The sequence below is a fragment of the Setaria viridis genome, chromosome 7 (genome assembly GCF_005286985.2).
Source record: "Setaria viridis chromosome 7, Setaria_viridis_v4.0, whole genome shotgun sequence".
Taxonomy (NCBI): Eukaryota; Viridiplantae; Streptophyta; class Magnoliopsida; order Poales; family Poaceae; genus Setaria; species Setaria viridis.
Genome location: NC_048269.2, coordinates 20,255,442 through 20,271,727, shown reverse-complemented (window position 1 = coordinate 20,271,727; position 16,286 = coordinate 20,255,442). Strand labels below are relative to the sequence as shown.

The following is a 16,286-nucleotide window of genomic DNA, read 5'->3' as shown; positions in this document are numbered from 1 at the left end:
TTTTCTCCCTTTAGCAATCACAAGGTCTAAGCTAGAGTCACTATCGTATGCCAACTTTTTTTTTGAAACATTTCCGGTCACCCATGAATTAGCCTTTTCCAAAAGATAGTAAGAAAATAAAATGTCAATAATCACATTAAATTTATTCCAACACCGTTACGGTATTCACCTTATGTTATATGGACGCAGCTTCAAATTTCAGGGCATACGGTCGCGAGTTTACAAGCATTTTCCTGTAGTAGTCATTAGTCAGCATGCGATACAGCATACATAATACGTATCAACATAAAAGGCTTCAGTTTGACTCCACAGCTCGGAATCGATTGTGGCAATTACAATAGTAGATAATCTGTCTTTTTTTTCCCCGCGACATGGTTTGGATGGATTATGAAAAGGAATATACAACCCACTGATCCTTCTCATGTAGGCATGAGCCGAAAGGCTATAAAAGCTCCTGAATAAGTAATAGTGTCCTAGTTCACATCAGAATGGGTGTCGGTCACAGTTGCAACAAGTCAGCTAGCGAACAAAATCTTGTTACACTACAAACCTTTGGTCAGTTCAGCACAACTGGCTGAATTAATAGAGGACGGAAAATGTCAGCCACAAACAATTACTATATTAGCATTCAATCCGAACCGAACCACTCTGCGTCGAGATGAACTTGGGCTTCCTAATCACCTGCTCCAAGCACTGTATGATATCCCCAACCTGGAAATCATCACAATCCTGAATCACCAGTCCACAGTCGTTTCCCTTTTCTATTGTTTCTGCATCCTGCTTCTCCCTCTTCAGAGACGCGCAGGGACCCTCAAAGACAACATCTCCGCTCCTCAACAGTCTCATGGTTCCAGATTTGCTAAAGTGGCCGTCAGTTATACGGCAGCCAGCAATTCTGATGTCCGGTCCTTTTGACTTGCTGCGCCCTTTCAGCTCGAATATGTTCAGAATCTCAGCCTCCCCCGAAACCTGGGTTTCAGCTGTCCCTGGTGCCTTCTCTACAATGGTCCTTCCCATTTCCTCGAGGAGATGATAGATAACTTTGTGCAGCAAAACCTAAATATTAAACATTAACAAGCCCGCTAAATTCACCCCCTCAGATGTATATAAACTATAAAGACTAAAGATAAACTGAGAATATACAAACATAACAAATGAGTTGATGGAACTACATCAGTGTGTAAAGTGGTCATTGATACTTTGGCAAGTGGAGATACAGCTATACTAACAGACTAGGTCCCATATCACAACACTGAAAGCAACAACAAATGATGAGACGTGGAGACCAACAACAGCAAACCAAATATGCAATACTTCAAACACATAATGGTTTCTTTGTGGTATGATACTATTTAAGAAAGTAACCTCGTTTTCAGGGAAAACTCCAGTTGATGTAAATGTATATAAGGTGCGGAAGCAGTAGAAGAAGCAAGCAGATCGGAAGCTCAGGCTACTGTTCAAATCCGGAGAGCAATTTCCACAGGAACTAAAGTTCAGATGTCATGACATAAAGTTGGTTTCATGTAGTATCCTTATTCCTCCTGGGGATAAATTACCATGATATCATCCCCCGAATGATTCCCATAACATCTAAACAGTATAAAGATTCACTAGGTTTACGATGGCAAAAGCAAAAAAATGCATGCATAATCTAGATTCTAGCATCTCTCCACAGAACCAAATGTTTACAAAACTGAACATTTATCTGAAGATGCACCAAAACCCAATGCTACCGTCAAACTCACAAGGTTGCTTGAAGCACATAATCACGACTGACATTAGAGAAATAATGATTCATGAATATGGTACCTTTATGTTGGCTCTTGCTGCTGCTTGAGTGATAGCAATAGGTGGACTGCGAATGTTGAAACCAACTATATACGCTCCGCATGCTTGTGCCAGATCAATGTCATGCTGACTAATTGGGCCAACACCGACATGAACAACATTCACAAAAACCTGCACAGAGCGTACTATGTATTGACTTACAAACTTAACAAAAAAAAAATGGATGTAGTGATGTAAACAGAATGTGAGAGATTCACAACTGGCATTTGGGAGTCAATTAAACTAAAAGAACTGCATATTGCCATTCTGTGACAACATTTCCAGAAGATAAATAAGCATTGAATCTGCATGAGAAAATACCTGTGCGCTATTAAGACTCCTTAAGGCATCTGTAACAGCTTGAACACTGCCTTGTACATCAGCTTTGACAATGATGGGCATTTCTACTCTTTCAGGAGTCTCTTCTTTAATTTCTAGCTCATCTGCCATGCCTTCGTCAATCTTTCGAAGTCTATCTTTCTCCTGCTTCTTCTTCCGCCCTTGACTAAGCATTCTTGCCCTTTCCTCTGAGTCAACAACCACGACATCATCCCCAGCCATTGGAAGGCCCCTTAGCCCCTCAATCTCAACAGGCATCGCAGGTTTTGCAGACTCTGTAATTTTCCCTGTTGTGTCTCTAAGAGATCTAATTCTTCCCCACTCTGCTCCCACAACAATGTGTTGCCCACTAACTAATGTGCCAGACTTGACTATAGCTGTTGCCAGCGGACCCCTACCCCTGTCCACCTTAGCCTCCACCACAAAAGCCTGAGCAGGGCCATCTATTCTGGCTTTCAGGTCCATCATCTCAGCTTGAAGGAGCAAAGCCTCTTCCAATTTATCCAAACCTGATTTTGCTACTGCAGAGATTTCGACAACCTGCACATCCCCACCCATATCCTCCAAAAGCAAGCCTTCTGAACCAAGTTGAATTCTGACCCTCTCGGGATCAGCTCCAGATTTATCACATTTGTTTATGGCAACTACAACAGGGACATTTGCTGATTTTGCATGCGACATAGCTTCAAGTGTCTGAGGCATAACACCATCATCTGCTGCCACCACAAGGACTACAATATCTGTAACAGCAGCACCTCTAGCCCGCATCGCACTAAAGGCAGCATGTCCTGGAGTATCAAGAAATGTGATAGATGCTCCTGATGGCATCTCAACAACAAAGGCACCTATATGCTGAGTGATACCACCAGCTTCCTTGGCTGCAACAGATGTTTGCCGGAGAGCATCCAAAAGCGATGTTTTACCATGGTCAACATGGCCCATTACCGTTACAACAGCAGGACGTGGTTCATTTTTGCCTTCACCAGTGTGCATTCTTCTGGTATTAACACCAAGTTCCTGAGGAAGAAGCATGAAACATATGGGCTCTTATTATAAGAAACATGGTTTCCCTAGAGACACTTGAACATTTCATGATATCAATGCTTGCCATAAAAACGCAGGAAATTGGAACTGTGCTACTTCAATGAAACCTAGCATGTGTCTGTTCAAATAAAAATGTATCAAATCAGTAGTAATGCATACTTAAATTAGCTACTGTGTAACGTTGAGTAATGGAATATGCCACTGGCAGTCTGCAATATTTCACATTTTCTATCATTGTAAAGAACACACCTAATAATGATATCCCTCTAAAAGTTTCTTCAATAGCAGTGGTAGTAAGCTAAAACTGTTGCAGGTGAAAAGAACTAAGTTTGCTCAAAGGACCAATGTTTTGTGCTAGAAGTAATAAAGGCATAAGAACCGTACCAGATTTTAGTTATTTAATATGATCAGAAAACTTCTGAACATTAGCATATCACAGATTGCAACAAAACCATTGTTCTATCATCTCATTGAGTTGCAATAGGCTCACAGGGTATAAATGAAATAGAAGGTGTGAAGAAATATATCTATATCTATAGCTCATTTCTAGTATGCTTAAGGCAACTGATCGGTAAGAACAATACCAGTTTATGAAATATGAAGAGAAATATAATTGAGACATACCATAGCAACCAACTCAGCAAGATCAATGCTGATAGAGTCAAACTCTGATTCAACCTTTTCACCAAGATCTACAAGTATGCCTTGAAGTGTACTAATATATGCACCGGTTCGTTTAGAGAGGTCAAGCAATGTCATCCCGTCAAAAATCTCAACAGTTTTATCTGGTGATTTGGTAGCTATCTTCGGTTTTGGTGCAACATAAGGTGCTTCTACAGGAGGTTGTGTTCTATTTTCTCTCTTCACTCGCTTCTCCTTTTTAGGAGCTTTCAGCCCTACAACGTCCTCCTTTTTCCTACTCCATGCTAACATATAAACTCCTGCATGAAAATTCCTATAAAGAAGATGGTATAGTCACCTGACATATAAAGCCTGAAATCAAGATAAAAGTAATAGTAGCAAGAATCGTGCTAAAATGGTGCTATTATACAACATGAATTGTTTCAAAAGACGAAACAGATAACTGAGACAAAAGGGATACAGAATGAGTCAAGAGGACATGTGAGGAATCTGAATTATTAGTTGTGAGGTCTCTGTGACTACACCAAGGCAAACAAATAGTTTACATTCCTTTATTAGTCCATAGTGTTAATCATTATGATCCACACATGTTAACTCAGAACAGTACTCTATATCATAAACTAAAAGGCCCACCATTTTAATGAAAAGAAAAAAAAACAATACAGCATCATGTCATTGCGGTCCATGTATCAAATCTACCTACAAGCTTTCTCTTTAGAGGGATGTTAACTTCAACCCACCCAACAATTATCACTTTGTAGTTCCCACTTAATGAAACAGATCTAAAATAATCAAAAGTTCACATCAATGTGCTCATCGGTCACAAGTATGACTTTTAAGAATCAGAGATGAACCTATATATGATGTAATATCATCACGTGTTCAGTACTAACCGGTGTGGTGGAATTCACGTACTTGTCTAGCAGAAGTTAAGGTATTGCTAGTCACATGCAAATGTGACGAATGGCAACCTCAGGATACATGTCACAAATATGACATACAGACATTTACAGCACATATATCTGTATGCATCGATCATCCAATTTGGACAAAAGGAGCCTTACGGTGATTTTATCACATCAATTTAGTTTCTTAATTTGCGGGCACATTAGGTCAAATAAGATGCGCTGCAGATTGTGCGATGTAGAAGTTGCAACCATCACTCAGAAGTTTAGAAAATTAACAATAATGTTCAGGTAAGTTTCGTCCAGAGACGGTTTCTGGTAGGATCTAAAATCATTTTGCCAATCTCTGATAAATCCAACAATTATCTTTAATACTTATGCTGGATACTCCAGGTAGGTCTCGTATACTTGCATAAAATATGTGCGGCCATCTAAATCACACAGACAGGCATACCTGATAATGAAATGGTTAGAGGGCACGCACCTAGCAGCATGATTGGGCCTCTCACTGCGGTAGAACTCTGCATTTCGTAAGCACAAAACAGATGTAACCCCAATCCATCACTTTATGAGAGGTTCACGCTAAACCTGAAAGCGGCAGCAAGACTATGATCAACTTACGTGCCAGCTTTCCAACTGCTCCATCGGAGAAATGCTTCGTGCCCCAATGATCTGCACGGAACGCCAAATTCACAAGGCCCGTGTGGAACTCCTGCGATACCCAGACGTCAGTACTGCCGCCGCTGCAGAGCCAAGTGCTGGAAAAATCGGAGTCTCGAATGGATGAAAAAGTACGCCTCAGCTGTTAGCGCTGGCTTACCTTCCTTCGCAGCATCCGCCACGCCATTCCTCCGGCCCCGTCGGCGCCGACGAGCTTGAGCCCGGAGGCTTCAGATTCAGGCGCGCGAGAGTCGCGCTCGGCCGCCGCTTGGTGCGGGGACGCCGGTGTATTGGGGTGGGCGCGAGCTGAAGGCTGGATGTGCGGCTGGGGCGGCCGCACGCCGAGGGGCTGAGGACCTGCGGCGGCGGCGGCGGCTAGAGAAGAACAGGGACGGAGGAGGTTCTTGGCTGGGGCTTCGGTCTCTCTAGTCTCGCTCGAGTCTGGACACAAAAAATAAATAAAAATACTACTAGTGGTCAGTGGACGGTCAGGATCTTTGGCGGTTGTGGATGGAGCCGCCCGATGCGGGGTTGATCTTCTTCCTTTTTTAGAACAATATTTTTCCTCTTTATAAGCGTGTTCAGAAGGCCCTTTGATACGGCTTCTTGAAGAGGCTTCTCCACCAATTTTGGTGAAGCCCGAACAAAAGAGCAACTTCAAAACAACTTCATCACTGAAGTCGGGAAGAAGTTACAAAACGACTTACACTAAAGAGGCGGAGAAAAAAATTGGCTTCACCGGCTTCTCCTCCTTCTCCAAGTATTAATTGATCATAAAATTACCCATATTGTCATTGAAAAGCCGCTTTACCAAATGTTTTCTAAAATAACTTCAGCTCCACTAAAGAAGTCACTCTAAAAAAGCCGGAATTAAAGCTGTTTTGGCAGGTGACCTCAATAAGAAAAGGACCAAAACTTTGCCTCCGTTAATCCGTCTCAAAGCTTTTGCCTCGTGTAGGATTCACTTGTAGAAATGTCTCCTCTTGCAAAGTTCACGTAACAAGATGCGCGGGTGAAAAATAAAAGGATATTATGATGAGCTCTCTTGTTAGCAGCTCTTTTGTCCATCCCAACAGGTAGGCACAAAGCAGTAGCCACGGATCACTAATTTTACTGTTCTACGTAGCTAAGCTAGTAGATCCGTTTTAGGGTATATTTGGCCCCCTTTGGTAGGATTCTCCACCGGCTACACCACTGACTTCTAGTGAAACCATACCAAAGAGCATCAGCAAAACAGCTTAGGGAAAAATAGCTTCATGATAAGGAAGAAAGAGAATGGGAAGGAAAGAAATGAGAGGGGAAATAAAAAGAAGGAGAAGGAGAGAAAATAAAGGACAAAAATAGGAAGAAAGAAAAAGAAAAGAAAAGAAAAGGGTATTATGGATATTTCACCTTATATATCTATTTCAAATTACCCGAAGACATCGTTTTTCCAAATATTTTTCTAACCAGACAAGCCGGAATCAAAAAAGATGCTACATCGAAAAAGTCACAACCACAACCGAAACCCTACCGAACAAGCCCCTGGTATCCTTGTCATGCATTGTGTTGCCTAGCTTGGCAAGGTTAAGCATGGGACAAAGTTGTTTAGTTAGCAAGCTAGTTACCTGGGGCTTGTGCTTTCAAGCTTTTTCCACACCAAGCTGAGCAAGCCAAAACCACTCTCCTGCCTTGGCAAATTTTGCCTTGCTGAGCTAGGCCAGGCAAGCAGGGGAGGCAAAGGAACCTTTGGTAGGGCTTCTTGAAAGGATCTTGTGATGCATAGAGGGTGGGTGAATAGGCTCACTTCAAAATTTTCCTAAAAAATTTCGTAGCGCTATTAGATACGTCAGAACTTCCGACGCTGTGCCAGAACTTCCGATGGATCTGAACTTCCAGTACAGGGGCGGAATTAAATACGTTGGAACTTCCGACACTGTGCTAGAACTTTCGATGGATCAAAACTTCCAGTACATGGGGCGGAACTTCCGACGACAGGAAATGAGCTGAATGAAATTCAAAATAAAACTTGAATCTGCCAATTCTGTTTGAATCAAAAGATTATAAATGATAAGTAGAGACTACTGCAGGTGATAGATATGCAAGGAGCTTCACAAATTTATAGATCGGCTCAAATCAAGCTTCTAGGTTAAAATGAAACTCGAGGAATACAATAAGCACACAAGATAAAGGATCTATTCACCGAAATTCACTTCCACAAAGCAAGCTACATCTCCGTTGAGGAGTTCACAAAGAGCCGGGTTCTCACTAACCCTTTACCTCTCTCAATCGACCACAAAGGAGGATTGAGTTATTTACTATGAATCCACGAAGGATGGGGTGATACAAACGTTCCCGGGCGCACCATACAAAGAGAGCGCTCAAACGGGCAACCCCTAACCATTTAGAAGCAAGTTTCAAGAGTAACAAACGCGAATCGAAGACCGAAGATGCTTCAAGTGCTCTTAAGATGAACTTGTTGAACCTCACACTCAAATCCTCAAGTCTCACACCTTTAATCTTGCTCTCACCTAATCCCTATCTCAAACTCTCAAGGATTTAGCTCAAAAGGGAGTGGGGGAGGAGTATTGAATGCTCTAGAGGTGTTTTGGCTCGGGGTTGGGTCAGCAACTATGAAGGAGGGGCTGAGGGGGATATTTATACTCGAGCCCCAAAAACTAGCCGTTACAGTGCTGTTGTGTGCTTGTCAGAACTTCCGATACAGGTCCGAACTTCTGACATAGTTAAACTAAAACGGCTGGGAACCTCTACTCAAAAGTTATAAGAAACTTGGGGTGCTTATTATCGGAACTTCCGACACAGGGTCGGAACTTCTGACACTGTTAAATTAAATCCACTGAGCATCCCCAACCGGAAGTTTCTAAAGACTTCCGGCCGGTGTTGGAACTTCCGACCCCCTATCGGAACTTCCGACACTCACAGAAATTATGAGAAAACAAGTGTGCAAGCGAGTGAATTGTGTCTCTCATGGGTAGTTAGCATCTCAAATAAGCACTTTAACATCTTCAAGCTATCCATCTGCATCCCCTTTTTATAATACGGTGTTCATATACTCAAATTCAAAATTAGAAATTATAGAAAAGTCTTCTTTTAAGCTCAACACTGTTCTTTAATTGAAATTGGGGTTCTTTTCTTACACCTTTGCACTTCTTTAGAATTTAAACCTGTCAATCACTCGATAAAGTCATTAGTCCCTTAATCATGCATGTCATCAACACCAAAACCCACTTAGGGGGTCAAATGCACTTTCACTTCTCCACCGGCTTCTGGTGAAGCCCTACCAAAAGACATTAGCAAAACGGCATCGGGAAAAATAGCTCTGTGATATCCATTCTTTAGAGCCTTTCGACGGAGGGGGAGTCCAAAAAATGACTCCCCGCGGCTTCACCCTCGAGCATGGGGCTGGTTGACCTTTTTACCCACCGAACAAAGGAGCAAAGGCACAGCGGAGCTACGTGGTGGAGATGGGACAGCATCCACCGGAGCAGCGGTGGAGCACCGACACAGGGGCGGAGCAACGTGGCAGAGCAGGGGTCAACGGCGCGAGATAGAGCGGCACGGGGAGTGGAGGCCGACGGCTTAAGGGTGGGACGGCGCAGGGAGGAGGCCCGGTGGATGACCGAGCGGCGGAGAGGAGGTTTCGGATAAGGAAGAAAGAGAATGGGAAGGAAAGAAATGAGTCGGGAAAGAAAAAGAACGGGGAGGAGAGAAAATGAAGGAAAAATAGGAAGAAAGAAAAAAAAGAAAAAAAGGTATTATGGATATTTCACTTATCTATCCATTTCAAATTGCTCGGAGAAGCAGTTTTGCCAAATATTTTTCTAACTAGATAAGTCGGAGCCAAAAAAGCTGCTCCATCGGAGAAGCCACGACCCTACCAAACGAGCATTTAGTATCCTTGCCATGTACTATGTCGCCTAGCTTTGTGTTGACTAGCTTGGTAAGGATAGGCGCCTAGCTTTGTGTTGACTAGCTTGGTAAGGATAGGCATGGGACAAAGTTGTTTGGTTAGCACTTAGCAAGCTAGTTACCCTAGGGCTTGAGCTTTCAAGCCTTTTTACACCAAGCTGAGCAAGCCAAAATCACTCTCCTACCCTTGCAAGTTTTAGCGGGAGAGGCAAAGGAACCAAGCATGCCCTTACTCTTCTATCTCCAGTGTCAACAATCACATCAACTTTTACAAAACCACTGGGAACGTAATGTTCCCTCGAACTATGAAGTATCGAAAAAGTGTATACAGATTACGCCAAAACATTACCAGGTAAAATGAGAAACATGGCTTCCGGGAAGGAAATAAAAAAACAAGGCATCTCTTGTAACACGGGAATCACAGCGGCAGGCAAGAAATGGGTCATTACCCACTACGAAACCACTTCGTTACTCTCAAGGAGAGTGTTGGCAATCCATTAACATAACACGTCTAGTGCACTAGGAGAGCAGAGCAGCAGCGGTTACTACAGTACTAACAACTACGTCCAATGTTTAGATGCGACTAATACAACTGCCGGGGCCACTGGCGGTCCGGCGCTGCCGAAACAGCAGGAAGCAACACAAGGATCCCCCGGCACAAGCTCTACCAATCCTAACTACATCAGCCAGGAGCGTCCCACGCTCACTCCCTGCTCCTCTTGTTACTGCAAGCCGGGCACTTGTACTGCTTGATGTGCTCTGCCTTGGCAGGAGTGATGCGCACACAGTCGCCATGGTACCAGTTCTCGCAAATGTCACAGCCTATCCAGAAGTCACCATTATTAGAATAGCTCCCTCCACATGTGCCGCACAGGTAAGCTTGATCCTTGTCACCTCCCTCTTCTTTGAGGGTCTGTTCCTCCTGCTTTGGCACGGGCTGCTTCGCTGGCTTGCTGTTTGAATTAGGTTTCTTGGATGGCTGGAATTGAAGTGGAAAAATTGAATGAATTGTCAGCAACCAGTGTGAATATATGAGCAAGAAACAAAGCATGTAGTGTTGAACATGTATGCTTACTTTAGAGCCCGACTTGCTTTTGCCATTGCTGTTGGGGGTTTTTGATGGCTTCTTCCCACTTCCTGTCACAACTTCATAAATAGTGGGAAGATTACTGATCATCGTAAAGAGCCTTCTCCTGCAATTCAAATTCAGATGTAATGGCCAACATCAAATTTCGCAATAACCAGTAACTTGCAAGCACAACAATGTACTACCTTAGAAAGCAAGTTTTCTTCACAAACAATAATTTAAACATGATCATGCAAATAAACCAGAATCTAGTATTGGCACTTCAGACTTTGGAAAATGAAAAACAGCTGAAAGGTGGTCCCAATTCTTCACTGCTATGAAAGAATTAAGTTGATGGCAATGATGGTGGTCTTCATCTCGTGCGATCTTTCATAGATAGATCTGTGCAATTGGGCATACATTTGCATCCTAGTATGGGATCATATATTCATATGGATATATACCACATATTCATGCTTTGCGGTTCAGATCTGCCTCCAGATTTATCTGTCAGGAATAAATCATTGTGCATGATGACAGTTTACGGTTACTAGAGGTATGTTGGTGGGGAGACCCAACTAGCCTTTCCTATTGGCTATGCCATAGAACAGAAGCCTAGATTCACAGATCTAATACCATGAAAATGGAACCAACATACAATAGTATACATCGACGTTTCTAAATGCATCCAGAGAGCATTGTAGCAAGCAACATAAGCATTCACTAAAACAATCATATTGGACACATGGAAATAGTCTACTTGATGTGAACTTTCAAAATAGAAAATAAAGACATTGCAATGAAAACTATAACCACACCTGGCATCTTTATCAAATCCAAAGCGAGCCCCAAAGTAAAATGCCACAGCAATTAACCATGCATCACTGTGTACAGCAACCAGCATGAGCCAATCTTTCTCAGCCATTCCATCACGAGCAAAGTTTATTCCCAGTGCTGGCTCTGGAAGTTCAGGAGGAACTTCCTCAGCTGGAAGGGTCACTTCCCAGGTTTCATTAGATAGTCCATAGAGGCACAAGTTCTCCTTTTCTGGCAAAATAAAGACCACTTTACATCAGCAATATGGCTACGAAAGAGACAACATGGCTCATTCAATTAAACTGCACATAACACAAAATGGAACTCACAATGTGTAAGGCAGTAGTAGCAAGTTGATTAATTAAAGAAAACAAGCAAGCTTTTAAAAACAATTCTGCCAGAGCCGACAGAACAACTAATGTAACTTGCCGGATGCCGCCAAGAAACAATGCAATATACATGGGGCAATGCATTGCAGCTTCAGAGTTCAGACACAACAGGCATGTGCATTCTACCAAGCTTGTGGTCAAGTGGTCACCACCCATGCAAGTGAAATGTATTGCTAGCGACCTCTAACTAAGATAAACGATGGACAAAAGTCGAATAACGAATACAAGCCTTCACTACAGCTGACCTAGCAAGTAAATCGGCTCCATCCATGACAGGCATCACTAATCGATTAAGAAAAGATCACTGACCACATAAATCAACCCTACCACAACAAGGCGCACAGGAACTTCATCTAGCGCCACAGAAAAACAGTCCAATCCAGTCCGATAACGTAAACGGGCGACACCCAGTACCCCATAAAAAGTTGAACAGCAGAAAACCACAGCGTCGCGCAAGAATCGCATCCGGCGGAAACAAAATGCAGAAGCAAGCAAGAATCCTCACCTGGGTCGCACATCTTGTAGAACTTCTCCACATCTGCGCACCACGAAAACAGCCAAGCAAACAAAAGCGAAACCGTGAGCCACGAATCCAATATGTAAATCCAGAACCAGAAGACGACCGCGGGAACGAGAGGGAGGGAGTACCGGTGGTGAGCGCCTTGAGGATGCCGGCGCGGCGGCCGCGGAAATCCCTGAAGACGTCCTCGGGAGTGCGCACGTTCGGGAAGATGGGGGCGGAGCCGGAATCGTCCATCGGCCGCACCACAACCGCCCGAGAGGAGCGGCGGCGGTGGCCGATGCGAGGCTAGGGTTCCGGCGGGAGGGGCCGAGGCGGCAGCGGCGGCGGTGGTGGTGGGAGGGTGGTGGGGAAGGAGAGGATTAGAAATTCAGAACGGGGTGGGGGGAAGTTGGAGGGCTTTATTACAATTTTATTAATTTGGTGGCGAGAGGGGTGGGGGGATTGGGAATTTGCGTCTCGCAGGTCTGAAGATGGGCCTGGGCCTGGCTCGTACTCTCTTCCCGGGTCTCAACACAGATGGGTTCGTACGGGCCGTATTCACTGGTGGGCCAGGTGACCGACTTTTTTTTATTTTGGCCCTTTTCGCGAAAAAATTTGACAAATAGGCCCCTAGCGAAACCAATTCCAAAAATGGACCCTTAGCTTGGCGCCAAGCTATAACGTCCAAGGTCCCCCACTCGCGCCTCTGACGTGGCGCCGGCCCCCTGACGTGGCGCCGAGGCTTGGCGCCAGCGAGCCTGGCGCCAAGCCTTTTACCATAACGCCCGCTCCTTCCTTTTGCGCAGTTTGATTTCGCATCTCCAACAACCCGCGCCGGCTGCCTAGTCCGCCGCCGCCGCCGTAGGCGCCCTCGCCGCCCGCCCCCGCCCGGCTCGCCCCGCCGCGTGCCGCCCCGCCGCACCCCGCCCGGCGCCCCGCCGCGCGTCGCCTCGGCCCGCCCCGCCGCGCGCCGCCCCGGGCCGCCCGGCCCGAGCCGCGCCTCCCCGCCCCATCGGTGCCCCCCGGCCGGGTCCCAGCGCCCGCCGTGGCCTGAGGCCGGCCGCCCCCCGCCCTGTGCCTGCTCCCGGCTGGGCAGGCCGCCTCCTGTCCTGTGGCTGCTCCCACCACGATCGAAGGTAATTAGTTGTAGTATAATTTAGATAGATAGGTTTAGATAAAATAGTTATATTGATAAATTAGAATAGTTAGGTAAAATTTAGATAGATAGGTAGAATTGTTAGATAAAATAGGTAGATAGATAAATTGATAGATAGATAGAATTGTTAGATATGAAAACTAATATAATTTGGTAGCATAGTAAACTAGTTATTACAATATTTAGTTGAGTAGTTGTATAGTTAAGTACATATGTACATATTAGGTGACATAGTTAATATTAGGTGACATAGTTAGTTAGTATATGTGACATAGTTAGTTAGTTGTATTTAGTAGTTAGTAGTCAATTGATACTATCTGATTTCATACTAGACTTAGAATGTTTGATTTATTATGGACTAAATGAATTGTGCGTCGTTATATTGATATACTAGATGGAGAACGTAGTGAGCATATATCACGGAGGCACCGTGGAAAGGGATGAATATGGATGTGTTAAGTTTGTTGCCATGTAATGCGAGGTTGTCATATTCGATGAGAAACCATCGTTTAGTGAGTTGCTTGCAAGGGCTCGGGAGGAGTTACATTGTCATGAAGATGATGAAATCACAGTCGAGGGCATACTTCACCTAGGTTCCCCTCTCAACATTCAAAGGAAGCTGGTCCCAATTCGGTGTGCAAGCCAGTGGGAAAAATATGTGAGGACGGTTATGAATGGTCATTCCCCAAGTGTTGAAGTGGTTGTTCGTCGGGTGGGAGTTGATCCAAATCCTCGTCGATTTTCCCGACCAATGGGTCAACAGGCATACTTCGATCCTCCCGTCCCAGAACCTGTTATGGACGTGGATGTTGCACCTACTATTCCCGATGCTGAATCTGCCCCTAATGAAGTAGTTGGACATGGTTGTCGGATTGTTGATGATGTGGCAGACTCTCCTAATGAGTTCCTTTTCACTCAGAATGATCCGAGTAAGTGTCTTACCGGTTTTTATTGGTGAGAGATAATCCATTCGTTCCATCAAGTTAATCTTTACTCATATTTGTACTTGATGGCACATGAGATATTCCAGAAAATGTGGATGTGCCTCTAGTTGATGCGCAAGTGCAATGTGGAGATGGATTGCGTGGCTCTAATAGTGTTGAAATTTTGAATGATGAAGATGCATACGAGATGGGAGTGGATCTTGATTCTGATGATGATCGTCCTATTGGAGAAACGGAAGGTCTCTGAGTGGGCCGCGTTCCACCAGGCGTACATTCAGGAATGGGACCAGTTCGGGGACAACGTGGATGAGAACGACGAGCCGCACACAAACAGTGAGTACAGGCAATACCAGAGTTGGTACCAAGGTGCGACGCGTCACTGGCTGAGGGCAGCGTGGACGGAAGATGACTACGCCGATATCCACTCATCCGACGATGAAGACACGGTGTACGATCAGAGTACTCGTGCTGGAAGGCAGGTGGAGGCAGGACCAATCCTGAATAGGATGGTAAGACAATTGTTTCACTTTTCTATGTTCTATGTTAAGTTACTTAGAGATTTAATTAGTTAGATAAGGACTTATTCACCATCTGACTTAATCATTTAGTCATTTAGTGACTTAGTGTGTAAGTAAGTTAATGACTTAATCATTTATTGCTTTAGTGACTTAGTCATTTGTTGCAGGGGCGTACCCTCCAAAGCTCGGTTAGAGATATAGAGCATTTCCATCCTAGAGTTACGGACCCCGAGACGTGGAGCTTCCTAGAGGTAAGTCTCAAATTATTCTTTCGAATACTTTATTAATACGTTATATTCTTCTTTCGTGTAACTAGTTTTTATTACTGCAGCAACTGTCAAATCGGCTTCGTCGTGCCGCTGCTCGTTGTGGTTGCAGGACTGCCACGACGCGAGATGTGCACGTTCCATCCCTACGCGAAGGAGGTGTCGGTACATCTAGCCAAGGTCCCTCAGGTTCGAAATCAATTGCATCCGAGGATGAGGACGACGACGACGAGCAGAGGGCCGAGGAGCTTGGCCCGTCTCAGCTCCAGGAGGCTCCCTTGACTCAGCCTACACAGGTTGTAAGCACTAGACTGCGTCGTCCACGTTCTCCTTACACTCCAGGCACTGACGCCCTTGGTCACAAGGGTAAGGGTAAGACTAGGAGGCAGTGACGTTTCTTATTGCAAACTTTGTATTATATGGACTATTTGTATATATGGATTTTCATTCTGAACTATTGTGGATTCTATTATGAATGTGTCATATGCTTCTATGCTTGTATGTTTGTATTTATATTCACTATTCATCTCGTAATTTTGTATGGATTGCATCAAAAAGTAGGGAAAATTCTGCCGAAATTTCGCTAACAAGTACCTTTTTTATTTTCTGCGGAAATTTCACTAGACTACGACTTCGAAATGCATTACATCTCAAAATAAACATAGGTCGTCTACAAATTGTGTGTCCATACTTAAAGTGCATTATTACATGACAACATAATAAAAGTCTCACAGTAGAAAATATTGTTCATAAATAAACCATAGAACTAGAACTTAAATATGACTACTGAGTGCAACGAGGCCACTTTCCCCTCCTTAAGGCATCGGGATTCTCCTCAACCGCTGCTTTCACTCAGCGTGCCCGCTCAAGCTTCTTCTCCCTCTCCTCCCTGTTCGCAGCAACCCGCCTCCTTTCCTCCTCTTCCTTGTGCTCTTTTTCCGCAGCCTCCTCTATGAGCCTCTTCTCGTACACCTCCTTCCTCTCTGCATCCCAGCGCATCATATATTCCAAAAATTCCTTGTCTTCAGGATTGATCTTAGTGTCGATCCACTGCTCAAAATCACATAGCGGTGGAGGGATCTACAACAAATGCAATTGTTATAAAACAAAAAAATTATGGACAATACTTATAAGACAACAACAATTTCTTACCAACATGTTAATGCGGCGCTGACGAAGTGTAGGTTCAAACGCAAAGTTGGAACACATCCAATACCTCTGCCTATACGTGGCATGTTCATCGGACTTGGCTACCTTGCAAGGATCGCCGCAAAAGCACATCGGTATTGGAACACCACTAGGC

The 16,286-nt window shown here is 44.3% G+C and overlaps 2 protein-coding genes across 5 annotated transcripts; both read right to left on the bottom strand.

The window, feature by feature from the left end:
* Window positions 1–267: 267 nt before the first annotated feature.
* On the bottom strand, window positions 268–5,846 carry LOC117863659 (uncharacterized). Of its 4 annotated transcripts, none has more exons than XM_034747464.2 (7): window positions 5,578–5,846; window positions 5,379–5,469; window positions 5,212–5,278; window positions 3,835–4,165; window positions 2,149–3,183; window positions 1,810–1,959; window positions 268–1,056 (listed from the first exon to the last, which is right to left on the bottom strand). In XM_034747464.2, the coding sequence occupies exons 1-7, from the start codon at window positions 5,602–5,604 to the stop codon at window positions 622–624; spliced, it is 2,136 nt and encodes a 711-aa protein (XP_034603355.1). In that variant the 5' UTR covers window positions 5,605–5,846; the 3' UTR covers window positions 268–621. The 4 variants fall into 4 exon arrangements, with proteins under 4 accessions (XP_034603355.1, XP_034603358.1, XP_034603356.1 ...); XM_034747467.2 differs by having other exon boundaries at window positions 3,835–4,151; XM_034747465.2 differs by having other exon boundaries at window positions 5,242–5,278.
* A 3,909-nt stretch (window positions 5,847–9,755) lies between these two features.
* LOC117865788 (PHD finger protein ALFIN-LIKE 4) lies at window positions 9,756–12,486 on the bottom strand. The gene is made up of 5 exons (XM_034750025.2): window positions 12,246–12,486; window positions 12,103–12,135; window positions 11,211–11,439; window positions 10,402–10,519; window positions 9,756–10,305 (listed from the first exon to the last, which is right to left on the bottom strand). Exons 1-5 carry the CDS (start codon window positions 12,352–12,354, stop codon window positions 10,030–10,032), a joined length of 765 nt encoding a protein of 254 aa, XP_034605916.1. The 5' UTR covers window positions 12,355–12,486; the 3' UTR covers window positions 9,756–10,029.
* Between the last annotated feature and the right edge of the window lie 3,800 nt (window positions 12,487–16,286).